At 41.3% G+C, this 27,672-nt stretch overlaps 1 protein-coding gene across 5 annotated transcripts in view; it reads left to right on the forward strand.

Annotated features, from left to right (window-relative positions):
• SLC20A2 (solute carrier family 20 member 2) overlaps positions 1 to 27,672 on the forward strand; it is a 109,385-nt gene that overhangs the window by 68,979 nt on the left and 12,734 nt on the right. For all 5 annotated transcript variants that reach the window (XM_040447065.1, XM_040447143.1, XM_040446992.1 and 2 more), the window contains 5 exons: positions 1,071 to 1,167; positions 10,511 to 10,627; positions 15,649 to 15,852; positions 17,397 to 17,988; positions 26,714 to 26,899. In XM_040447065.1, coding sequence (XP_040302999.1) covers positions 1,071 to 1,167; positions 10,511 to 10,627; positions 15,649 to 15,852; positions 17,397 to 17,988; positions 26,714 to 26,899 — 1,196 coding nt within the window. The remainder of the gene's footprint in view (positions 1 to 1,070; positions 1,168 to 10,510; positions 10,628 to 15,648; positions 15,853 to 17,396; positions 17,989 to 26,713; positions 26,900 to 27,672) is intronic.

The raw sequence follows: 27,672 nt of genomic DNA on the forward strand, positions 1-27,672 counted from the left end.
CTACTTGAGACATTCCAGAATAGGTTCTTAATGGGTTGTACTGTTCTGCAAACATACTTGATTTCCATACATGTTTGCATTTGACGCTAGGAATCTTTCATCATCTCCATTTATCCTTACTCCTGGGGCTCAGAGCAGTTGTTAGATCTAATTTTCCTTTTATCATGGGTAGGTAGCAGATTTATATAAATGTACCAGTGTCTTACATGGTCATTAGAAAGGAGTCCTTTTTTGAATTAAGTGACATCTATGTGCCGGTGCTGTATTGATGAGTTCCCAGTCCGTATTTTTGCTTCAAAATCTTCTGTAGATCTGCTTAAAACCCTAAATTTTGAATATTTTCTCAGATGTTATTTAGTGTAAAACATATGCAGTATCCCTTCTTGTTGAAGTATTAGATTTAGGGAATGTACCAGAAACCTAAAATTGTAAATACATTTTTTGTTAGATAAAGAACCCACAGTTCTTTTTAATTCTTAATAGTTGAAGGTTAAATACTATAACTTATGAAAGATCTTAAAAAGCCATAGCATACGGTAATATATTTGCTTTATATATTTTAATAGAGCTAAAATGTATTGTGCAATAGGGCGATGTAAAATCTAGTAGTAATGCAGTGGTGTTTAAGTAATTTGGCTTTCTTGGGGTATCATCCGAGGGTTGAGTCTTCAAATATTTGTTGAAAGTGAATTTTCAGGGCCAAACCTGAAACTAGCTGGCGTGGTGAGCACCACGGGGTTTGAAGTAGATGCTGAGCTCCGGGCTTCAGTCCCCAGGAACTGGCCTAACCTCACAGCTCTTCTCTGTTTCTAAATCTGACATCAGCTCATGTGATTTTAGTGCTTCAACGTGTCTGCTGGCCACAATAGTGCTCTTTGAAATAGTAATTGTGTAGGAGAGACAGCCCGAGCTGATGTGCAATAGATCACACGGCAGTGACATGGCCAGCTGTTTTGGCCACACCACAGTTTGGAAGACTTTCTCGTAACAGTGTTTTATATCATTTTGCCTCTGTTGGCTCCAGATGCTTCCTGAATCCTGACCTTCAACTTTATCTCATTATCATACAGGAGGACCCTGTTCCCAATGGCCTCCGGGCACTTCCAGTGTTCTATGCTGCTACAATAGCAATAAACGTATTTTCCATCATGTACACAGGAGCACCAGGTAAGAATTCCTTGGCAGTTTAAATCTGGCAGGCAAAGTGTATTAGCGTTAGACTTAACGGTATTGGTTTATTTGGTGCTGGCACTGTTGGTTGATGGTAAAAAGCATCACTCATGCTCATGATGGAGTAGTAAAAAGAGGAGTAAATGCACATCCTTGTTCTAAATACTCAAGAGGTATGTGAAGTACAGAGGCAAGAAACACACTTGCAAGTGAAAAAAAGAAATGTGAAATCCTCATTCTGCCTGTTTGCCCCTCTGTGTTACCTTAGCAGCCTTCTCGCGCTGAGTCTCAGAACAGGATCTAATGCCACGCACCTCCCCAGGCTGCGGGGGAGTTTGGGGAGGGGGATGGCACACACATGACACACGGGGAAAGCTCTGCCGTGGCCCATAGCATAAATATCCACCTCCCTGGAATTTGTCTGACCAATGAATCCAGTGGGTAGAAGCTACCCTTTTTTTTTTTTTTTTAAGGTACTGAAACCAATGTTGATTTTTTAGAATTACCCCTTCCCATTCTGATGGCTTTTGATCTTTTTACATGGGTTTAGGGTTATTTTGGGGGGGGGGGATGCTGGATTAAAAGTTTTCTTTTGCATTTTGGATGGCTAAAGAAAGTCATATGTGGTATTTCTATTTGCAAACATTTCAGTGTTGGTGAGCATTCTAATGAAATACTTCTGTACATGTTTCAGTAGAGAGGATTCCTCCTGTTTCTCTTTGTGGTAGCCTCCTACAGCTAAATCCTTAGTATACCCATTATTGTGGGGATATCTGGAGTCAGCAGATATGTCAGTTTGTGTTGTGTTTCTTCTTGTTAATGACCTTTATGGTCATTATGGATTACATTATGGATTAAGATTCAGTTATTGGCTATATCTGACAAAAATCTCCCTCTTCCTGTTCACAAGATAAAATTTTCCCTAAATGGCATATCATACAACAGCTGACAGGTGCCCTCTTCCAAAATGGGGGAGTATCCTTACTAATTTCTCAAACTAGGTTCCTCAAGGCCATTTTTTCTCAGATTTTATTTTATTAGACATTTATAATATGTTTGTGTACTTCAGTACTGCAAATAAAAAATTTCTGAATGAATATTAACATTATAGAACCTTCTGCTTTGGCATCTCTGCAGCAAAGTGTTGATCTTCAGGGTTTCAATACTCATGATCGGGACTTCCAGACTTTGGGTGGTAGCCCAGGGGGTAGAGCATCACAGCTGCCTCAAGTTCTGTGAAAAGCACAAAGCTGAAGGTCATGGGGATGAGGAGAGCTGGAGAGATACAAAACCCTAGCCTCAGATACCAGCAGCCTGGTGGCCCTGGAGGTTTTATAAGTCATGGACTATGAAGTGTGTTTGTCATAGACTGTCTTCTCAATATCTAAAAAAATTGGAGGCAGGGAAAACACAGCTCCATACCACAGAGTTAATCCCACCCCCAAGTCTGAATCTCCCAGAGCATTCACACAGGGCTGGGCAGGCCTTGGAGCACGAAGTTGGGAGAAAACTGTAGGAGAGCTATTCTTTGTGTAGCAACTTCGTGCTCCTCCTGAGTCTTGTTCTTAATTTTACATAAGCTCCTAGAGCTCAAGTTAGCTGAACAAAAAGCTAATAAGCAAGTGTCAATAGCTGTCTCTAAGCTTGGTGATTTAAAGCGCAGAGCTAATGAAGCTGGGGGTGCCTTTGTAGTACTCAGGCCTGAAAATGGGAACTGGTACAAATAAGGATGATTTATTGATTTACTTTTCTTTCTGCATTTTATTTTTTTCTACCCTATATTCTTCTTTTATTTTTTTTTATTTTTTTTTTAATTTGAGAGAGAGAGCAAGCGAGAGGAGGGGAGGGGCAGAGAGAGACAGAGACACAGAATCCGAAGCAGGCTCCAGGCTCTGAGCTGTTAGCACAGAGCCCCAGAGCCTGACATGGGGCTCGAACTCACAAGCAGTGAGATCGTGACCTGAGCGGAAGTCAGACACCCAACCAACTGAGCCACCCAGGTGCCCCCTACCCTCTGTTCTTTGTGTTCCTGGTGGTTCTTCTGAATGTCAGAAGTCAACTGTGATTTTTATTAAAATTTGCCTTTTTCTGTAGTTGGCCTCATTTTTTCCATCTATTTTTTTTCATTTCCTCATCTTTTGCTGCAGTTTTACTGCAGATTTGCAAATGGTATGGTAATTCTGGTATGGTACCATTCTGACTGGGATGGTAAATTATTCTAGAGAAAGTTAAACTATATGACAGATGAGGCACTAAAGATAATATCAATACTTCATAGAGAGGTTGTAAGAAATAAATAATGTAAATGCTAAGTTTTAGTGAGTTGAGTTTTACATGAATCCTTTTGGTCCTCTGAAGTCCTCTGGGAAACTGGTAATGCAGACAGGAAAGTGAAGCGTGGCAATGCTGAATTTCCAAGGGCATATAACTAGTCAGGTAGAGAATCCTAGTTCTGAGCCCCAGGCTCTGCGTGATGACAGTACACTGACCAACACGTGACATGGCACAGGTTAGACACCTAGTATATAGTACCTGGTCCCTCATGTCACTGTTAATAACAGTCAGAATGCACCAACCTTAATATGTTCTTTCTCTTCTCTTCACTCTGTTTAAAAATGGCTTCTAGAGGTACCTGGGTGGCTCAGTTGGTTAAGCGTTTGACTCTTGATCTTGGCTCAGGTCATGATCTCCTGGTTCGTGAGTTGGAGCCCCTGTCAGGTTCTGCACTGACAGCAAGGAGCCTGCTTGGGATTCTCTCTCTCCCTCTCCCCCTCTCTCTCTCTCTCTCTGCCCTCCCCTGCTCGTGCACTCTCTCTTTCAAAACAAACAAACGCTTTAAAAAAATGGATTCTAATATATTTGGAAACCTGGCTATATATGTTTTGTATATATTTAATGCAGGTAGTGTAAAGAGAGTGGCTACCTCATTCATTAGGAATATTAAAAAACCTGTACAAGAATTTTGAAGATCATTACTCATTTGAAAGCACAAACAGTATTCCCAGTGCTAGAGCTAATGTTAAGGACTTCGGTTGGCAGCTGTGCTATCAGGAATGTCACATCTCCTCACCTCCCTGAGCCTCTGTGCATCATTATAAAGTAAGGGCAGTAGGAGGACTTCTGTGAAAGCAACACCACGTTATGTGAGATAATGCGGGCAGATGCTGAACACAGTGCCTGGCCCATAGACCATCTTAATCCATGGTAGCAGCCATTTCATTGCTATCAATCATAAGTAGCCTCATCTTTTCCACCTTAAGTTGCCAGCATATCCTGAGTCATCCTTTTATTTTTTCCACACATGTTGGTTTGGAAAGCTTACTTGAAGTTTTCCAGGGGGGCTTGCCTAGTGGAGAAGGAAAGAAAAGTAAGTCATGACTCTGAAGGACCAGCCATTTTGTTTCCCCACTAAGTCAGAAAAGGATTTTGCTAATATTTTTGCTCCAGGGGCATGTTTTTAGAATATCCAGTAGATGAGTCCAGATCTTATTTTTAGTTAAACAAAAGGTAACTTTTGGCTTTCAAACTAGACTGTAATTACCTACTACTTCCTCACGTGGGGCCTTGCTGCCTGATAGCTGTGGTGTCATATTTGGTGATAAGAACGGTCCCTTCAACAGTGACTCGGTCACTCTCCTTTCAGAATAGGTCTGCCTTCCTGCCAGTCTGGAATTTATTCTTCCTTGTTTCCTTCCTTCCTTAGAATATTTCCATTCAACACATAGGTGCCTCAGAGGTAAAAGGAAAAAATGAAAATCTCTAACAAAAAGGAGTAGCAACATTAATCTTACCCTGTTTCAGCTGTAAGAGCTTTTGATAAATAGCATATTTATGCATGGACATGACTTCAGTGGGACTCATTGGCTGTTGAGCTCTAGGGCTTTGTTTTGATTTCCTCGCTCCTCCTTCTCAATTATTTTGAAGTTGTTTATATCTTAGGCTTAGTTTGATTTATTTGCATTTGACACAAGTTTTCTCAAAAGTCATTCTTCTACTTCAAAGACTGACCACTTTAAAACATTGCCTCTGCATTTTTGTCCTTAAAAAAATAATTTGCAAGAAGCAAAAATAACTTTGGGAAATAAAGTGCTCACTTGGGCTGGATACAAGCCTGAGGTTTATTTTTAATGAAAAAGTCTTCAGTTGTGTGGGACCTGGCTTTGTTCAGTTTTTAAAGAATGAGAACTGAAATTTGTTGCATGCTTCTTTGAGTGGTCAGAGCTGATAGCCTAATTAAGCCTCTGGTGATCATATGTAACTTCTAAGTCAAAGTGCAGCAGCAGCAGCATCTGCAAGTACGGTAAACGCGCGCACACGTGTGTGTATGTGTGTGCGTGTGTGTGTGTGCATGTGTGTGAGACTGTGGAAAGATACCCACAATATATTGATATATTGTATGTGGGAAATTAAATCGCAGAATATATACAGTATGATTGTACATCCATTAACTTTTTTTAAAGGAAAAAAGAGATTCTCACAAACATTCTACATTGTGTGTTTATATTTAGAAAATACCTGGAAGGAAACATGCCACGGAGTTAACAGTATTTCTCTAGAAAGTAGGTTCAAGAGGGAAGAGTAATGAGCTATTTTCATATCTGTACATCATACAGTTTTCTACTGCTTTTTTAATAATAATCATATATTATTTTATAAATTAATTTTACAAATTTAATAATAATTTAATGATTTAATGTTTTAATTTAAATTTAATAATTTTAATTTTATAAATTAAAATAGAGAAGAAAGGCTGTAGAGAGAAGCTAAGGAGTAGGAATATAAGGGAAGAAATACAGGTCAATGACCTTTGGAAGTTTTATTCATTTTATAGATTCTAATAATGCTGTCATGTATGAAAAATGAGAGGTATAACAAAGTAATGACATTGGAAGACTGTTTACTTCCTAAGTCTCTTGCGTAGTCTGATCTTGGGGGGATTTGAAATAGAATTTTAAAGATGTTTGAGGTTAGAGCTAAATCACTGTTCATCATGTCTTAACTGTTGCGAAAATGGAAGGAGCTTGAGCTGAAAGGCTGTTGTGTGTGTGGAGCAGAGGGCTGGGACTCGTAGCCCCTGGTGTCGGCTCCTGGCAGCCACTTTTGGCTGAGGGAATGGAGCAATTCATGCCGTGTCCTACTTTGCCTATCCACAGAGTGAAGAGGCGCGCCATATTTTATTGCCAACTTAAGGTGTGATTATTGGAAAATAATTTAGGTACTCACAGGAAGACAATGCAGAGTATTTTTGTCAGAAGTTTTGCCTTGGATGCACATTGATTCAACTGCCTTTCTGCACTGAATTTTTGTGTTTGTTTTTTTATCCATGAAACTTGATTTTATATATTTGTACAAATTACAGCTGTGTAACATAACTGTCAGTTCACATTTCTTATATGCTGGTTTTAAAAGTGAATCCTTGTGTTCTTTTGCTGCCCTGTCACATTACTAAATTGCTGGAATAATTTGGTCAGATCCACATTCTTTCCCCATCCTCTTCCCCTCTGCTCTCATCATCAACAACTGTCCCCATTTTTCTGCACGCCTTTGTTCTTTTTCCTCCTGGATGTTTTACTCTTTCTCCCCAACTTCCACCCTCAGTGATGGGTTTATCCCCTACTCTCCTTTCCAGTTTCTTGTGACTTAGGAGGGTGACTTCAGAGCTTTCTGGCCACTTCCCAGGCCAAACTGATGGCAAAAGAGGTTGTGATGCTAGAATTACAAAGAGCAAGTGATAGTGTGGCTTATTGTCTACACCAGGGGTCAAACTCTTATAACCAACCTCAGTTTCTCTTTCTTGGATGTTGGTCCTGACACCTTGAGAATCCCAAGGGACCCCAACAGAAAGCATGGAGATAGGCATGGAAGGAACATCTAGAGCAACCCTTGTCTGCTTTTATTTTGGGCTCTGCTCAGCATGGATGGAAAAAAATAGTGTCCTAGAGCAAACGTGTTCACTCATCTAAAATAGATAGATTATGGGAATGCAAGCTGGTGCAGCCACTCTGGAAAATAGTATGGAGGTTCCTCAAAAAACTAAAAATAGAACTACCCTATGACCCAGCAATTACACTACTAGGCATTTATCCACAGGGTACAGGTGTGCTGTTTCAAAGGGACACATGCAACCCCCATGTTTATAGCAGCACTATCCACAATAGCCAAAGTATGGAAAGAGCCCAAATGTCCATCGATGGATGAATGGATAAAGAAGATGTGGTATATATACAATGGAGTATTACTCGGCAATCAAAAAGAATGAAATCTTGCCGTTTGCAACCACGTGGATAGAACTGGAGGGTATTACACTAAGTGAAATTAGTCAGAGAAAGACAAAAATCATATGACTTCAATTATATGAGGACTTTAAGAGACAAACCAGATGAACATAAAGGAAGGGAAGAGACAAAACAGAAGAGACTCATAAATATGGAGAGCAAACTGAGGGTTACTGGAGGGGTTATGGGAGGGGGGATGGGCTAAATGGGTAAGGGGAATTAAGGAATCTACTCCTGAAATCATTGTTACACTATATGCTAACTAATTTGGATGTAAATTTTTAAAAATAAAAAATAAAATAAATAGATTATGGATAGATAGGTACATTATAGAAAGAAAAGATTATTATCTATGTATAAGTATCTTAAATCTATATATAGATATTTTAAATATCTCCATATATATATATATATATATATATATATATATATATATCCCAAATTATTTCTCTCTTCCCACCGTATCCAGGGCTTGCCTCTCTTAGATTAATACAATGAAACTAAAAGTAGCACAGTTAAACCGTTTTATCATCAACTAACCCAGGAAGCACAAAGGAAACCTCTTCGGAAACCAAATACTTTTTTTTTTTTTTTTTTTTTTTTTTAGCGTTTATTTTTTTCTGAGACAGAGAGAGAGACAGAGCATGAGCAGGGGAGGGGCAGAGAGAGAGGGAGACACAGAATCTGAAACAGGCTCCAGGCTCTGAGCTGTCTGCACAGAGCCCAACGCGGGGCTCGAAATCACGGACCGCAAGATCATGACCTGAGCCGAAGTCGGACGCTGAACTGACCAAGCCACCCAGGTGCCCTGGAAACCATATACTTTTAAGCTGTAAGAGTGATTGGTATTGATGTTAGTTGATCAGTTTGGTGTTGCTAATTAGCAGTTACTATTCAGTTTGGCAAGAAACAGCTCTGGTGTGAGCTCTTCTCACATGTGTTAAGACACTGATGTGAAGTTCTAAAGCAGAAGCCAGGAAGCGGTGGCCCACAGGCACAGCCTGGTGGGGTGAGCCTGAGTGATTTTACAAGGGTCAGACTTAGAGGCAGAGCCAGGGCTGGAGCCAGGCTGCCGGCTAACGTGGTGCAGCCCCAGGGTGTCCATAGCTTTCTGATGTCAGAGTGTGTGTTACTTGTGATGCAGATAATCTAGCCCCTAAAGCGTCTGTACTCCCACCAGTAACGCCTTAGCTATAATTAAGGTCGGTGATTCAGGTTTTTTGTTTTTCGTATGTGTATATGCTAATCCTGACTCTCACTTATAGTATTACCTATCTGTTCTACCTCTTACAGTTACCAAAATGTTTAATAATCCCTTAATCGAATAGCTTTGAGTGTGTTTGTATATATAAAATGGTTAACAGTGTAACAAAGCCTGCATCATTAAAGATTTATTTAATCTAAGAGCAAAGAGCAAAGTTTTAACTAGTTCATTCCTTTAAAACTTTTAAAACATGTTTAACAGTTTACAGAAGTGACATGCTTATGTTTTCAAAGTTAACAGTACAAAAGTGTATGTAGTAAGAAGTGAAAGCCCTCTCCGATTTCTTATGTCCCTATAGGATTAACCATTGTATCATTCCAGAACTTTTTCTATACATTTGTTCATATGGTAGGAGTAGAAATATATTTTAAGTTTATTTATTTTGAGAGAGAGAGAGAGAGAGAGAGAGACAGAGACAGAGACAGAGCACGAGCAGGGGAGGGGCAGAGAGAGGGAGAGAGAGAATCCCAAGCAGGCTCCACACTGGTAGCACAGAACCCGATGTGGGGCTCGATATCGCAAACCGTGAGATCATGACCTGAGCCAAAGTCCAGAGTAGGAGGCTTAACTGACTGAGCCACCCAGGTGTCCCCAATATGGGTTTTTTTAAAAAACATAAATTGGGGGTGCCTGGCTGGCTCAGTTGATAGAACATGCAACTCTTGATCTGGGGTGGGATTGTAAATTCAAGCCCCATGTTGGGTGTAGAGATTACTTAAAAATAAAATCTTAAAAAAAACCAACAACATAAATTGGAGTATAGTACTCCAGGCACCCCTTCTTACTTACTAGATCATAGGCCTCTTTCCTTATCAGTATATATAGATCTATCTCATTTATGTGACTCTGTCCTATAATTATTACACATTTCCATAATGATGCACATATTAGTTGTCTTGCACATTCTTACTGTTACAAATAAAGCCATTAGTAAGTGTTCTTGTACACATATCTTTGTTTCTGTGCAAGCATGCATGTTTAAGCTGTAAACCTGTGAATGTGTGTGAAATGTGCCTGTTGCCACCAGTGCCAGAAAATGGACAAAATTCGGAGTGATGAGTTCTGGAATGCAGTGCCAGGAAAATATGATGCTCCTAAACCGTGTGCCCTTCTGCCCTTTTATTGGCTAATGTAATTGCAACTTAGTATGCATTATTGAATTTTAATGAAAAGTTTTTCTATAATTACATGAGTTGACAATTCAAAGAATAGTTAAATTTGGAAGTCAATGTCCTTTTATAGAACTTTTATCTCCAAGCTGACTTTAAAAAGGTTTGTGTATGTGGTTAGAGTGTCATGGCCATTTAAAGCAGAGCTGCTGACTACTGAGAAACCCAAAGAGGCAGCAGTCAGCAGCCTGGTGCAGGGTTCCAGACCTCAGCTGCTCACTGCCATGGGAGTGGGCTGATGTCAGGACAGAAGACGACAGCGTCCTTTCTTAGCTATATATGGTCCACTCCGGAACTCTGTAACTTAGATATTGAAATAATATGTAAATGGTTTTATTCCAATTTAATATGCTGTTTGTGCCACATTGATAAAATTGTAATAGTTAGCTTACTACTCAGTTTAACCACATATTGACAAGGTATAGTGTGTCTTAAACACAGGGCACATGGGAACGTTCCAGAGACAGCTTTCTACCCCAAAAACTATAGCACATTGTTTTGGATGAAAGTTTTATTAAATACAAAACCCAGGTGATTAGTTTTGGATTGGGGAAATGTAAAGTATGTTGATATGAGCATGACCTTTCAGAAAGTATCCACCGACAACACCACTGTCCTCTTTACTTTTCCAGTGCTTGGTCTGGTCCTTCCCATATGGGCAATAGCACTCATCTCCTTTGGTGTTGCACTGCTGTTTGCCCTTTTTGTATGGCTCTTTGTGTGTCCATGGATGCGGAGGAAAATAGCAGGTAAGGGCTTTTTTATTCTTCTGGTGTACAAAAATCCTGGTTCCTGGGGCTTCAGGTGTAATCCACAATTACCCTTACTAACAGAGGGAACTGGATGCATGAATAACCCTAGAACATAGCACTGAGATACGTGCCCCATCCTTGTCTCTTGGCTCCTAACTGCTTTCTGGCTCAAACTTTTTCTTGGTAACTTGTGACTGGAATGAGCAGTAAGGTCCTGGTTGCCTCATATGACTGGAAGTTAACTACTGGTCAGGTTCTACCAGCCCCATGAAAAGCATTAGTCTTCAGGGAAATGCAGATTAATAACACAGTAAGATATCCATCCATTCACATCCACAGGAATGGTTAAAAGTAAACAGACTAACATTTCAAAATATTGATGAAGAATAACTAGAATTTTCAGACGTTTATGGTGAAATATAAAATGGTACAACCACTTGGAAATTTGAAGTTTCCTGTCAAGTTAGACATACATTTACCACATGACCCAGTAATTCTACTCCTAGATATTTATCCAAGAGAAATGAAAATGTACATTCATAGGGGCACCTGGGTGGCTCAGTTGGTTGTGTGTGACTTCAGCTAGGTCATGATCTCATGGTTCATGGGTTTGAGCTCCACGTCGGGCTCTGTGCTGACAGCTCAGAGCCTGGAGCCTGCTTCGGATTCTGTGTCTCCCTCTGTCTGCCCCTCCCGGACTTGCACTCTGTCTCTGTCTCTGTTTCTGTCTCTCTCTCTCTCTCTCTCTCTCTCAAAAATAAATACACATAAAGAAATAAAAAATACATATGTTCATAGAAAGACTTGTATATAATCATTTTGTCATAACAACCAGAAACTAGAAACAACCCAAATGTTCCTAAATAGGTGAAAGGATAACCAAATTGTGATATATTCATGCAATTCAAGCCTCCATAGCTATAAAGAGAATGAACTAACCACAGTATAATGAATTTCACAGACATTATGTTGAGTAAAAGAAGCCAGATACAAAATAGTACATCCTATATGATTCCAGGGAAAATTAATCTATAGCGATAGAAAGCACTAGGTGCTGGAGATGGTGGGGGTTTCCAGGAGACTAATGGCAAAGGGGCACATGGGAACGTTCCCGGGACATGGAAATGGAAGTGTTCTCTGTCCCAGCTGTGGTAGTGTTTATAGGGTGTACTCATCCATCACAGGTCATCTGTCTGCACGTTTAAAATGTATGAATTTTATTGTATATAAATCATATTTCAACAGAATTTTTCAAAAAGAAGAATATGAATCAGAAAGCTACAAGAGCTACTATTCTGTCCTTAGCAACATAGTTCTAAGCCTTAAGGCCACATGCTGTTACAGGGCTCTCAGATGAAAAGAAGTATTTACTTTCAGCCTCAGAGTGTGCCTTACAATCCTGTTTCAGTGTGGACATATCTCAGTTTGAAAATCCATATTCCAAAGAAGAACAGAACAAATGAGACATACCATGTTCACGAATTAGAAGATTCAGTATCATTAAGATGTCAGTTCTCGTCAAATTGTTCTCTAGATTTAACACAGTTGAAGTTAAAATCCAAGCAGGTTATTTTGTAGATTTAGACAAGCTGCTTTTAAAATCTATATTGAGGGGCACCTGGGTGGCTCAGTCGGTTGAACATCCGACTTCGGCTCAGGTCATGATCTCACAGCTCGTGAGTTCAAACCCCATGTCGGGCTCTGTGCTGACAGCAAAGAGCCTGGAGTCTGCTTCGGATTCTGTGTCTCCCTCTTTCACTGTGCCCCTCCCTCATTCATGTTCTGTCTCTCTCTCAAGAATAAATAAAACATTAAAAAAAAAAAAGTAAAATCTATATTGAAAGGAAAAGGAACTAGAATAGCCAAAACACTTTTGAGAAAGAACAGAGTTGGAAGATTCATACTACTTTACTCAAAGAATTAATATAAAGTGACCAGACTGTGTGGTATTAGTGAAGAGATGGACATCCACATTAATAGAACAGAACTCGAGTCTAGAAATAGACCCACACAAATCTGGCACGTTGATTTTTAACAAAGTACAGAGGCACTTCAGTGGAGAAAGAATCATCTTTCAACAAATGGTATTGGAATATTCAGACATCTGTATGCCAAAAAAAGAACCTTGACTTAAGCCTTACACCTGTAAAAAAAACAAACAAAAAAATTAACTCAAAGCATAGCATAGATTTAAACAAAAATAGAAAATGAGAAGACTTTTAGGGAAAAAAAATAAAATATATAAAATTTGCCCATTGTTTTGGAGACATTCAAATTGGTGTCTATGGTATCTCATGATTTCAGTTTGTACTTCTGTGATGACTAGCGATGTGGAGTACCTTTTCATAGACTTATTTGCCATTTATATAGCTCTACTGATGAAGTGTCCAAATTTTTTGCTCATTTTTTCACTACAATATTCTTGAAGATTTCTCTATATATTCTGAATACAAGTCCTTTGTCAGGGGATTTGTAAACACTTCTAATCTGTAGATTGTCTTTTCATTCCCTTAATAGTGTTTTTCACAGAACAGTAGTTTTAATTTTGATGAAGTGCCATTTATCAACTTTTTTTAATTTTTTTTTTTTTTTTTTTATATAAAGGGAGGATGAGCACGAATGGGGGAGAGGGGCAGAAGGAGAGAGAATCTCAAGCAGGCTTCACAGCACAGAACCCAACACAGGGCTTGATCCCATAACCCTGGGATCATGACCTGAGCCGAAATCGAGAGTTGGACCCTCAACCAACTGAGCCACCCAGGGGCCCCACAACTTCTTTTTTTATAAATTGTGTTTTGGGTGTCACATCTAAAAATTCTTTGTTTCACCCACTCATAGAAGTTTTTTCCATTTTAAAAATTTTATAAAAATACAAAGTTTATGGTTTCATTTATATGACATTCTGAAAAAGACAGAACACGGGAAGAGACCAGGTCAGTGATTGCCAAGGAGCTGGGCAGTGGGTCTTACTACCAGGAGAGCTTTGGGAGGTGATAGAACTTTTCTGTATCCTGATTGTGGTGAGGGTTACATGAGTCTAGACATGTCTTAGAATCAGGATGGGCACACAAATACATAGTTCACTGCATGTAAATTTTAAAACAAAAATTAAAAAGATCCACATTAATACATACAACTTCAGACTAAATAGTAAAGCCACATCAATAATGGCTGGATGGGGGCACCTGGGTGGCTCAGTTGGTTATGTGTCTGACTTCGGCTCAGGTCATGATCTCACGGTCCGTGAGTTTGAGCCCCACGTCGGGCTCTGTGCTGACAGCTCAGAGCCCGGAGCCTGTTTCAGATTCTGTGTCTCCCTCTCTCTGTGCCCCTCCCCTGTTCATGCTCTGTCTCTCTCTGTCTCAAAATAAATAAACGTTAAAAAAAAAAATTTAATAATGGCTGGATGAATTGCTGCTGCTTCTCCTGTGTAGCTGCTCCCTGCTCTCTGCTGAAAATAACTATCCCTCCACCATTCATACAGACTACTAACTGAAGATGAGCCCCTTAAACATACTGCTTGTCTGGTTTAACCCATAGGAATGATCAACTATACTTCAGTGCTTTGATTTTTTAAACATTTTTTTAAATGTTTTTACTTATTATTTTGAGAGAGAGAAAGACACAAAGCACGAGCAGGGAAGGGGCAGAGAGAGAAGGAGATACAGAATCTGAAGGCTCCATCCAGGCTCTGAATGGTCAGCACAGAGCCTGACAGGGAGCTCAAACCCACGAACTGTGAGATCATGACCTGAGCCGAAGTCGGACGCTTAACCAACTGAGCCGCCCAGGCGCCCCACTAAATGTTTTGATTTTTAAAGGCTTTTCCTAATAGCTTTCTTGCCGAATAGACTACAAAATCTTTGCTTTCCAGCTTAATGCTATAAAAGGAGGAAACTGGTATTGCTCCCAATAGGCTTCTGAGGAGATTTTGTTTTATCAATGCCATATTTTGTTAGTTCAATATATATTTCTTGGTCTAATATTTTAAGTATACACTAGTGATTAAGGTCATGGACCATAGAGCTAAAATGCCTGCATTTTACCACCTGTGTGGTTCTGGGCAAATGACTTAATCTCTCTGTGTACTTCAGTTTGCTCATTAATAAAAAGCAGAAAATAATAAAACCTGTCTCATGTAAGCATTAACAATTTTTGCTTAATTGTTGTAATCTTTACAAATATTGTCTTCTCTCATTTTGATTATAAGCACCTTAAGGTCCAAGATCTAAAAAAAAAAAAAAAAAAAAAATCTGTCTGTATTTCTGACTGTGTACGTGGATACAGGGAGGTGACAGGATTATGTGAGTATATCCAGCAGAGAAGAATATTTCCATTTTAGTTCTGTAGGTGAGAGCTTAGAAATTTGCCCAGGAGAATCTACAAGCAGCAAGATCATTAAATCAGCACCACATATAAGATCTGATTAAAAAGAATCCTATAGAGCTTTAAAGCAGCTTTTTTTAAAAAAATTATCTTTTGAAAGTAAAAGATTTTTAAAAGTAATTAGGATCTCTCTGTTCCTTTTTGGAAAATGATTTACTTGTTTTCTAAGATTTGGTGACCTGGAGAAATCAGAGACCAGTAATTTATTGAACAGAAGAAAACCAAACAGACTATAACTAATATCTCTGAAGACAAAAAGGATAAACATTTCAGTGATTTTGAGGTTAGTTTAAGAAAATAGAAGGCCAGTCCAGATGGTCGTAGGATTACAGAGTACTAGTGGTGGAAGGGACTGTGGGGACCGCATCTAGCCCTCTCAGTTTGTTGGTTTTGAAGGAGATAATTGAGGCCTGAGCCTACCCCTCTTGTCCTCAGTAGCTGAATTTTCTGGCTTGAGTTTCCCAGATAATTGATTGAAGTCTCCTCTTCATTTTTTCTATTTAGCTATAACTATTTTTTCATTTTCAAAGTTAAATACTAAAGTATAAAGATAAATGCTCACTTTTATATTCGCTTTTCAATAACAAGATCTCTAATTTCAGAATTTTCAGTTATACCTATATTTTCTTTAGGCAAATTACAAAAAGAAGCTGCTTTATCGCGAGTTTCTGATGAAAGCCTCAGTAAAATTCAGGAAGTGGAGTCCCCAGTATTTAAAGAGCTACCAGGTGCCAAGGCTAATGACGACAGCACTGTCCCTCTCACGGGCTCAGCTGGGGAGCCATCTGGAACCTCTGAAGGCACATCAGTGGGAAACCACCCCCGGGCCTCCTACGGTAAGGTGTGCACAGAGGGTGTGGGGTTTCCATGGTGGTAGAGAGCAGTTCCTAGGGGGCCAGTGAGCAGGGGACACCAGCCAGGCTGCCTGTGGGTGATTAGGTTTTATTTATATATTAAAAAAATTTTTTTTAATGTTTATTTGTTTTTGAGAAAGAGGGAGAAAGAGGCAGAGTGTGGGTGGGGGGAGGGCAGAGAGAGAGAGGGAGACACAGAATCTGAAACAGACTCCAGGCTCTGAGCTGTCTGCGCAGAGTCTGACTCGGGGCTTGAACTTGTGAACCACGAGATCATGACCTGAGCTGAAGTTGGAGGCTTAACCAACTGAGCCACCCAGGCGCCCCATGGGTGGTTAGGTTTTAATGCACAAAAGTGTCCCTCAGTTTTATGTTTTGGGGTAGTCCAGGGGCTAAAGAGGTCTCAGAAGAACCATGCAGTCAACAGAGCAAGCTCACTCTGGTCCTGTGGTTTTCTTCCAAGAGATGTTTATAGTCTCATCAACGGCACCGGGGCCCACACACCACCTCTCTGCAGCTCAGTCAACTGCACCTGCGTCTTCCATGTTGCAGTTTCCTGGTTGCCAAAGATTGGCTTTTCCAGCTTGCTAAGCATGCCTTCCGCATGGAGGACATAAAGAGAAAGCCTAGTGTAGCATCACAGAAACCTCAAAAAACGTCAAGACTGTCCTGCCGTCTTGGGGGTTCTTTTGTGTCGTAACATTTGTGGTTAAAGATGGGTGAGCACCAGCCTCTGCCAGGCCTGTTGGGACAGCTTCCCGCCTCCCTGCAAGGTGGGGCCTTGGCACCTGCTTTCACTTCCCATAGGTGCGGTCTCAGACTTGACCCAAAGAAAGCAAATGAATTTTGCTCCACTGATCTGACAGATAACTGCCTTTGACATTTATGGTTGGCCTTTAAGGAGCACCTACAAATCTATCTCATAGCGAACTGGATTTTGTCCCTCACGCATGAAGTTTTCCTCAAATAAGTTCCTTATAAAGATTCTTCCTTTATTGGTTACTAGAAACAGGAAAGAGTGCCGTAGTCATTTCTGGAAGATGCTTTTTAAAAAATGTTTATTCATTTTTGAGAGAGAGAGACAGCGTGTGAGTGGGGAAGGAGCAGAGAGAGAGGGAGACAGAATCCGAAGCAGGCTCCAGGCGCTGAGCTGTCAGCACAGAGCCCCAGAGCCTGACACGGGGCTCGAACTCACAAGCAGTGAGATCATGACCTGAGCCGAAGTCGGACACTTAACCAACTGAGCCACCCAGGCGCCCCTGGAAGATGCTTTTTAGGAGAACTTAAATAACATCACTTTCAAAGTTTTGCCCATGTGTTGTATGTTCCAAGTTCCCTTTTTCATTTTAACTGTATTGCATGCTCTTTATAGTTAATTTGGAAAATAAAGCATGTGGAAAAAGATTGAAAATCACCCATAACCCAAATTTCCAGAGATCACCACCATAAAGGATGAGGGATATTGCCTTACAGAAACGATTTATATTCAAAAGCTAGCAAATAAGACTCCTTTTAACCCGTTTCAGGAAGGGCACTTTCCATGACTCACGGCTCTGCAAAATCACCCGTCTCCAACGGCACCTTCGGCTTTGACGGCCACACGAGGAGTGACGGGCACGTGTACCACACGGTGCACAAAGACTCGGGGCTCTACAAAGACTTGCTGCACAGGATTCACTCAGACAGGGGCCCCGAGGAGAGGCCCGCACAGGAGAACAACTACCGATTTCTGCGGCGAAATAACAGTTACACGTGCTACACGGCAGCCATCTGTGGAATGCCTGTCCACTCGACCTTCAAAGCTGCTGACTCGTCATCTGCGCCAGAGGACAGCGAGAAGCTGGTGGGGGACGCCGTGTCCTATTCTAAAAAGAGGCTTCGCTATGACAGCTACTCAAGCTACTGCAATGCGGTAGCAGAAGCTGAGATAGAGGCCGATGAGGGAGGTGTGGAAATGAAGCTGGCATCTGAGCTGACGGATCCTGACCAGCCCCGAGACGACCCTACAGAAGAGGAGAAGGAGGAGAAGGACACAGCCGAGGTCCACCTCCTGTTCCATTTCCTGCAAGTCCTTACTGCCTGTTTTGGATCCTTTGCTCATGGTGGCAATGACGTGAGGTAAGTCCATCCCTTCATCCAGCAAGTATGTTCGGAGGGTCTGCTCGTGCACCAGGCACTGCTGTGGGTATCAGGATGCAGCAAGGAACAACAGACACAAATCCCTGTCACCAGGAGTAAACAAGTAAATAGGTGGCGTGTGTAGTATGCCAGGAGGTGTAAATGTGCAGGGGAAAATCAGGTAGAAGGGGGGATGGGAACATCTGGAGGACAGCAGTGTCGGCTAGGCTGCTCAAGTGAGGGTTCCCTGAGTGAGATCTGAAGGGGTTGAGGGAGCCAGCTGTGTGGGCATCGGTAGGAGAGCATTCCCAGGACAGCAGGTGCAAAGGCCTGAGAAAGGAGTGTGCCTGGTGTATTCTAGGAAGAGCAAGGAGGCCACGGAGGGAGAGAATGTGGACTGTAAGGTCAGCAGGTCTCAGAAGCCTGGAATATGTAGAGTCTCTGCTCTCTTCCTATGAGCTGGGAAGCCCTACACAAGTCACTTGATGCCCTAAAGCCTCAGTGTCCCAATCTATAAAATGGGAGTAAAACTAGTACCAACCTCGGGGGTTTCTATGGGGATTAAGTGAGATACTTTATTTAATGTGCTTAGGATGGTGTTTCTCACATAATCAGTATCTGTGTATTTTCATTATTATTATTATTGTAACTGTCATGCAGGCCTGATATTTCTGTCCAAATCAGGGAAACATGCTGTTGTTGTATTTCTTATTGCCCAGATATATGACTCTCCATGTTATAGCTGGGGGTTTCCATATACCACCTAACCACATGTAATTCAATTTCTGTTCTTTTTAAAAAGTCTTGCCACCAGGCAAGAGGTCTGGACATTTTGGGTTCTGCTCAATGTTATATAGGTGTTATCATATTACTGTATTTGAGGCATCATTCTCTGTCCTAGCTTGATTTTTTGACTGCCCCACACCCAGCACCACCCTACTTCCTCTTCCTCCTGATCAAAAAAAATTTTTTTTAAGTTTTTATTTATTTGTTTTGACAGAGAATGTGTGCACAAATGCAGGGGAGGGGCAGAGAGAGAGAGAGAGAGAGAGAGAGAGAGAATCTCAAGCAGGGTCTGTGCTGTCTGTACAGAGCTCAACATAGGGTTCGAGCTCACAAACTGTGAGACCATGACCTGAGCTAAAATCAAGAGCTCAGACGCTTAACCGACCAAGCACCCAGGTGCCCCCTGATCAAAAATTGAGATCCTGGTACTGGCAAAGTGTTATGAATTGGGTCCCTGTTCTTTGGAATTTAAATTCCAGTTGGGGTGGGGCGCCTGGGTGGCGCAGTCGGTTAAGCGTCCGACTTCAGCCAGGTCACGATCTCGCGGTCCGGGAGTTCGAGCCCCGCGTCGGGCTCTGGGCTGATGGCTCAGAGCCTGGAGCCTGTTTCCGATTCTGTGTCTCCCTCTCTCTCTGCCCCTCCCCCGTTCATGCTCTGTCTCTCTCTGTCCCAAAAATAAGTAAATGTTGAAAAAAAAATTAAAAAAATAAAATAAAATAAAATAAATTCCAGTTGGGGAGATTTAAAAAAAGCATGCACATGGACAAACCACCCCAAAACAGTATTTCCAGGCCTAAGGAGGATCCAGGCAGTGGCAGCTACAGGTGACTGGAGTTTAAAGCTTGCAGTTTAGGGACTGGTTTTGAGGCTTCTGAATACAGATTTGGTCTGATAAAAGCAAGTTCTGGAAGTAATGTAACCGTGAAGATAAGGCTTCTATTCCTTTAACAAAAGATTATTAAGTATAGTCCAGGCCTCAGTGCTGAACCATTTATAACCTCTTCTAATCCACTTTAAGTCGGTCCTTTGAGGTCATAAGTGGTATCTTTCAAAGACAGGGAGTCTGAAGCTGAGATGTGATGTTTCTTGCCCAGGATCACACAGCTAGTGAGAAGCAGACTTGAGAGCCAGTTCTTCCTGATGCTCAGCCTCCACTGTGTCTGCTTGGTGTAGGGTGGGCTGAGGGGGGGAGACCAGGGCTGCAGATGCCCGGTGTTGAAAGCCTGTGTGTGCTTCTGCATGTAGGAGCTTGGACTATCCAAGCTAACTAACTTGTTGTTAGTCCATCCTAACAACAAGTAAAAAAGTGGGCACACTGAAAAATCAACAGCTCCCCTTGAAGCCATAAGAGAGAGGGGGACACAGGGCAACCGCTGCCCCCAAGACAGGTACGAGAGAGAGACATGTACAGGGAATAAGGGAGGACAGACTCTCGAATGGAAACTGCTCTGGGAACCAATGCCAGGGAGAAAAACCTGAACTGTAAGGATGAGTTCCTAAAGTCAGTAGAGACTCCAGGGAGAGCCAGTGGGAGGGACCCGCACAAGATTGTCAGCTTTATATCTAGGAGCCCTAGCTCATCCTCAGTGAAAATCAGAGAAACTCCCCTCCTCCCTTGCATCACAGGGAGAGGGAAAGTAACCATTTTGACATACCCAGAGCACTGTGTTCTTAACAAGCCTAACCCCGAGGGGAAACTAGTTAATGGGAGCCTAACCTGCTGGGTTATTATCACAGGCTAACCTGGAGGAAGGGAAACACCCAGCTGCAGCCCACTTGAGCCACCCTATCCTACATAAAGGGGGAGAAGAAAACCTGAGAAATACTTGTGAAGTTCACAGTCCAGAGGCATAGGCTCATGAAAAGACAGAGATCTAACCATAGAACTCTAGAGTGCTTCCTCGCCTTCCTGCATTTCACCACCATGTTCCTTACTAAAGGCTACTTACAGCAGTTCCTTTTGCCTGGTACATGGTATCTGCCTATCAAGAAAAAATTACGAGTTATACCAAAAGGCAAAAAAAAAAAACAACAACAAAAAACCAATTGGAAGAGACAGAGCGGGCATCAGAACCAGAAATGGAAAGGGGTGTTGGAATGATCATATTAGGAATGTAAAACAACCGTGATTAATATGCTAAGGGTTCTAATGGATAAAGTAGACTGCATGCAAGAACAGATGGGGCAATGTTAACAGAGACTTGGAAACTGTAAGAAAGAACCAGAAGGAAATACTAGAGATAACACTGTAACAGAAATGAGGAATGCTTTTGTTTTTGCTTGTTTGTTTTTTCATTTGAGAGACAGCATGTGGGGGGGGGAAGGGAGGGGGACAGAGAGAGGGAGGGAGAGAGAGAGAGAAAGAGTTATCTTAAGCAGGCGCCACTCTCAGTTCAGAGCCCTATGAGAGGCTTTAAGAATCCGCATTGGGGATGATGGGCATTGAGGAGGGCACCAGTTGGGATGAGTTGTATGGAAACCAATTTGACAATAAATTTCATATTAAAAAATTAAATTAAATTAAATTAAATTAAATTAAATTAAATTAAAAAAAAAGAATCTGCATTGGGGGGTACTTGGGTGGCTCAGTCGGTTAAGCATCCAACTTTGGCTCAGGTCATGGTCTCAGAGTTCATGGGTTAGAGCCCCGTGTCAGAGCCTGAACCCTGCTTTGGATTCTGTGTCTCCCTCTCTCTCTGCCCTTTCCTTGCATACTCTCTGTCTCTCTCAAAAATAAACATAAAAAAAAAAAAAAAGAATCCACATTAGGGTCTGTGCTGACAGCTCAGAGCCTACAGCCTGCTTCAGATTGTGTGTCTTCCTTTCTCTCTGCCCTTCCCTCACAGTCTCTCTCTCTCTCTCTAAAAAAAAAATGAAAAAACATTAAAAAATGAAAAAAGGAAAACTCATCAAAATTTGTGGGATGCAGCAGTGCTAAAAAGGAAATTTATACCATTGAACACATATATTAGGAAAAACAAATACATAAAATCAGTATTCTCAATTCCCACCCAAAGAAACTAGAAAAAGAGGAGAAAATTAAATCCAAAGTAAGCAGAAGAAATAATAAGAATTAGAACATGAATCAGTGAAATTGAAATCAGGAAATCAGAAGAGAAAATCTGTGAAACCAAAGGATAATTTTTTGAAAGATCAGTTGATAAGCCTCTAGCCAGACTAAGAAAAACACAAATTACTAATATCAGAAATCAGGTCTTCACTATATATTCTATGGACATTAAAAAGATAATGCTATAAACCATTTTGTGCCCTTACATTTGATAACCTAGATGAAAAGGACTAATTCCTTGAATGACACACTTTGCCAAAACTCACAAAAGAAGAAATAGACACTCTGAATAGACCCGTACCTATTAAAGAGATCAAATCAGTAATTAATAACTTCCAAAATAGAAAGCACCAGGCGCAGATGGGTTCACTGGTGAATTCTACCAAATATTTAAGGCAGAAATTATACCAATTCTCTACAATGTCTTTCAAAGGATAGAAGTAGAAGGAATACTTCCTAACTTACTCTCTAAGGCCAGTATTACCTTATTACCCAAACCAGAGAAAGACATTAACATAAAAGAAAACGATAGACCAGTATCCTTCATGAACATGGATGTACAAATCCTCAACAAAATAAGTAGCAAATTGAATCCAGCAATATATAAAAAGAATGACCATGACCATTTGGTCACCATGACCAAATGATATATATATTTTTAATGTTTATTTATTTTCGGGGGGGGGGGGGGTGTTGGACAGAGGATCCAAAGTAGACTTCATGCTGACAGCAGCAAGCCAGATGTGGGGCTTGAACCCACGAACCATTAGATCATGACCTGAGCTGAAGTCGTACACTCAACTGACTGAGCCATCCAGGTGCCCCATGACCAAGTGATATTTATCCCAGATAAAGAAGGCTGCTTCAACACTCAAAAATCAGTTAATGTAATCCATCACATCAATAGGCTAAAAAGGAGTTAACAGAATTCACCACCTATTCATGATAAAACCTCTCAGTAAACTAGGAATAAAGGGGAACTTCCTCAACTTGATAAAGAATATTCACAAAAGACCTACAGCTAACATTATACTTAATGGTGAAAAACTCAAAGCTTTCCCACTGAGATCGGGAGCAAGGCAAGGATGTCCTCTTTTACCACTCCTTTTCAGCTTATACTGAATGCATAGCATTCTAGCTAATGCATAGGAGAAGAAAAGGAAATAAAAGATATACAGAATGGGAAGAAAGAAAGAAAACTGCCTTTGTTTACAGATGACATGATCATTTATGTAAAAAATTGAAAAGAATCAACAAACTCCTGAGATGAATAAGCAGTTAGAGCAAGGTTGCAGAATACGAGATTAATATACAAAAGTCCATTGCTTTCCTACATACCAGTAATGAACAAGTGGCATTTGAAATTAAAAACAGAAAACCATCCACATAGTGAAATATTTCTGCAAAGCTGATGAATAAAATTAAAGAATGATATAAATCGATTTTCCATGTTCAAGGATAGAAAGACTCAGTATTGTCAAGATGTCAGTTCTTCCTATCTTGATTTATAAATTCAGTGCAGTCCCAGCAAGTTATTTTGTGGATATCAGCAAACTGATTGTAAAGTTGATAAAGGCAAAAGACCTGGAGTAGCCAACACTGCCTTGAAAGAGTGGGACAAAGTTGAAGGACTGACACTACCCAACATCAAGACTTACGATATAACTACAGTAATCAAGACAGTGTGGTATTGCTGAGAGAAAAGATTAATCAGTAAAACAGAATAGAGCCCAGAAATAGACTCCCATAAATATAGTCAACTGATCTTTGACAAAGGAGCAAAGGAAATACAGGGGAGCAGAGAGTCTTTTCAACAAATGGTGCTGGAACAACTAGATATCCATGTGCAAAAAAAACAATCTGCATGCAGACCTTACACTCTTTACAAAAAGTGACTGAAAATGGATCACAACCCTAAATGTAAAGTGAAAAACTATAGCACTCCTGGTAGATAACACAAGAATAAACCTAGATGACCTTGGGTATGGAAATGACTCTTTAGATACAATACCAAGGGCACAATCCTACTAGATAAACTGGACTTCATTAAAATTAGAAATTTCTGCATGATGAAAGTGTCAAGAGAATGAGAAGACAAGCCAGAAACAGAAAATATTTGCAAAAGATGTAGCTGATAAAATAGTAATATACAAAGAACTCTTAAAACTCAACAATAAGAAAACAACCCAATTAAAAAATGAGCCCAACACATTACCAGACACCTTGCCAAAGAAGATACACAGAAGGCAAACAAACATATGAAAAGATATTCCACATCGTGTCATTAAGGAAGTGCAAATTAAAACAATGAGATACTACTATGAACTGTTAGGATGGCCAAAGTACGGAACCCTGACAGCACCAAATGCTGACAAGGCTGTGGAGCAACAGGAACTCATTCGTTGCTGGAGGGAGTGCAAAATGGGACAGCCACTTGGGAAGACAGTTTGGAGGCTTCTTACAAAACCCAACTTACTCTTACCATGTGATCCAGTAATTCATGCTCCTTGGTATTTACTCAAAGGAGTCGAGAACTGAGGTCCATTCAAAAACCTGCACACAGATTTTATAGTATCTTTATACCCAATTACCAAAACTTGGAAGTAACCAAGATGTTCTTTGGTAGATGAAGGGATAAATAAACGTGATACAGCCAATGGAATCTTTTTCAGTACTTGTAAGGAAATGAGCTACCAAGCCATGTAGGAAACGTAAACCATATTACTAAGTGAAAGAAGCCAATCTGAACAGTTACGTTCTGTATGAATGTCTAACTATATGACATTCTGGAAAAGGCAGAACTATGGAGACAGTGAAAAGATTAGGGGTTGAGGTGGGGAAGAGGGATGAATACACACAGGGGATTTTTAGGGCAGTGAAAACACTCTGTATGAGGCTATAAAGATGGCTACGGGTCATTATACATTTGTCCAAACCTACAGAATGTACAACACCAAGGGTGAACTCTAATGTAAACTGTGGACTTTGGATGATAATGATGTGTCCTTGGAGGTTCATCACTTTTTTTTTTAAGTTTGTTTATTTATTTTAAGGAGAGACAGGGCACAAGCAGGAGAGGGGCAGAGAGAGACAGAGAGAGAGAATCCCAAGCAGGCTCTGCGATATCAGTGCAGAGCTCACTGTGAAGCTCGATCTCATGAACTGTGAGACCATGACCTGAGCCAAAATCGAGAGTCGGACACTTAACTGACTGAGCCACCCAGGAGCCCCAAGGTTCATCACTTACAACAAATGTTCCACTGTGGTGGCGATGTGGATAATGGTGAGGCTGTGAATGTGTGGGGCAGGTAAATGGGCAAGCTCTACCTTCCCCTCAGTTTCACTGTGCGCCTTAAACTCCTCTAAAGGAATAAAGTCTTAATTAAAAATTTTTTCAAAAAACTGTGCATCCCCTAAAACCATCCATATGTGCCTGCCAAGGGCCTGAGTGACAAGAGCAGGTTGAGGAGAAAGGACATGAGCACCTGAGTCCTGCCTCCTGCTAGTGCCACGACTTTAGCATCCATTTCCTCATCAATAAAATGGGAGCGACAATACCTAACTGCAGGATGGGTTTGAGAACTAACAGAGACCATGTTTGTGGTCCCATCGTGTGGGACCTGATACGGCTGCCCAGACTGGTAGCTACTATTAGTAGCAATGCTGGTAATGAAAATGGAGAAAAATAGAGAAAAAAGAACTTGGTATTTGTTTCCACTTCTTATGATGTTTCAGTGCTTCTTTAAAAAATTAATACATCACACACCCATTAAGGTGGCTACTATAAAAAAAAACAGAATGACTTCACTCAGATGAGGACTTTAAGATACAAAACAGATGAACATAAGGGAAGAGAAGCAAAAATAAGATAAAAACAGGGAGGGGGACAAAACGTAAGAGACCCTTAAATATGGAGAACAATCAGAGGGTTCCTGGAGGGGTTGTGGGAGGGGGGCTGGGCTAAATGGGTAGGGGGCATTAGGGAATCTACTCCTGAAATCATTGTTGCACTGTATGCTAACTTGGATGTAAATTAAAAAATGAATAAATTATTTAAAAAATCAGAAAATAACAAGTGTTGGTGAGGATGTAGAGAAATTGGAACCTTTGTGTGCTGTTAGTGGGAATGTAAATTGGTGCAGCTGCTATGGAAGACAGTCTGGAGGTTCCTCAGAACATTAAAAATAGAACTCCCATCTGATCCAGCAATCTTACCTCTGAGTATGTACCCAGAAGAATCGAAAGCGGGGTCTTGAAGGGATATTTGTACACCCATGTTCATTGCAGCATCATTCACAGTAGCCAAGAGGTGGGAGCAACCTAAGTGTACACAGTCAGATGAATGTGTAGGCAGATGTGGTCTATACATACCGTGGAATGTCCAGCCTTGAGAAGGGAGCAAATTCTGACCTGTGGCTACAACATGGAGGACTCTTGAGGACATAATGCTAAGTGGAATAAGCCTGCCACAAAAGACACACACTTAATGACGCTACTTCTATGAGGCACCTAGAGTAGTCACATGGATAGAAATGTAAAATGGCCGTTCGCAGGGGCTGGGTGGCGGGCAAAGGGACTTACTGTTTAGTGGGTTTTGCCAGATGAGAAAGTCCTGGAGATGTATTTCACAACAGTGTGAACACGCTTAACACTACTGAATTATATACACTTAAAATGGTTAAAATAGTAGATTTTTATGGTTTTTTTCCACCACCACAACAAAAAATAATAAATCATTTTAATCACCACAAGATTATATGCGGAGCCAGAAATACAGTCAGGTGGGCTTTCCTCAAGCCTGGGAAGTCACTGCATGTTGTGCACACGTACATACAATGTCTGTGTCATTCATCTTCTTTTCCCTCCCAGTAATGCCATTGGTCCCCTGGTAGCTTTGTGGCTGATTTACGAGCAAGGTGCAGTCCTGCAGGAAGCAGTTACCCCCGTCTGGCTGCTGTTTTATGGAGGAGTTGGAATTTGTACGGGTCTGTGGGTCTGGGGGAGAAGAGTGATCCAGACCATGGGGAAGGACCTCACCCCCATCACACCATCGAGGTAAGCCAGAGCGCGGGCGGGATCGGCAGGGTTGTCCTTCCCGGCTCTTCTATGCCTGAACGTCTGCCTCCAACCCCTCAGCGCAGCCACTGGGCAGCTGGGGTCACAGTGAGGAGAGGGCCGACCGTCTGTCCTCGCCCTCCTTCCCTCACACCTCAGCTGGCCACGGCAGCACTGCGGTGAGGGAGAGGATTTGAGACGCTGGGGATGCAGGAGCCAGAGAAGCTCAAGGAAACAGAAGGGAAGGGAGCCCCCCAGGCCAGGCCCCGGCCATGCCCCCGGCTGGTCTCACCCCACAGGAGGCCCAGAGGGCGAGTGGTGAGGACCCAGGGGATGCCAACGGCCCTGGGCCCTGGGTCTGCGTTTCCGGAAAATTTGCCGCCCCGGCTTCACCTGCTGGATGGAAGCAGCTCTGGGCTACCACGCTTTGAGGTTCCGCTGTGCAGGCTGCCTGTAGCTCAGTACCCGTCCGGGCTCTGTGTGGTCCTTCTGTGGTGTCCTCTTCGGATCTAGTAGGGGTGAAGTGCAGACTTACGGGAGAACTTTGCGAAAACAACTAAGACTTGTAACTACTTATTGTGAGAAGTTTTTCCCCCTTGAAATTCATTTTAATGAATGATTCTTTTGTAAGGTTGATTTGAAGAAAAATGAGCAATCTGAGAAAAAAATTCACTTTTTTTTGCAATAAGTACACATTTTAGAAATGAGAGTGTGATTTTTTTCCTGCCACTTTAGAAGTGACTAATTTAGCATTTTTTGCACAGCAGGAATTT

Source organism: Herpailurus yagouaroundi, unplaced genomic scaffold (genome assembly GCF_014898765.1).
Source record: "Herpailurus yagouaroundi ecotype Mexico unplaced genomic scaffold, PumYag 28, whole genome shotgun sequence".
NCBI classification, from domain to species: Eukaryota; Metazoa; Chordata; class Mammalia; order Carnivora; family Felidae; genus Herpailurus; species Herpailurus yagouaroundi.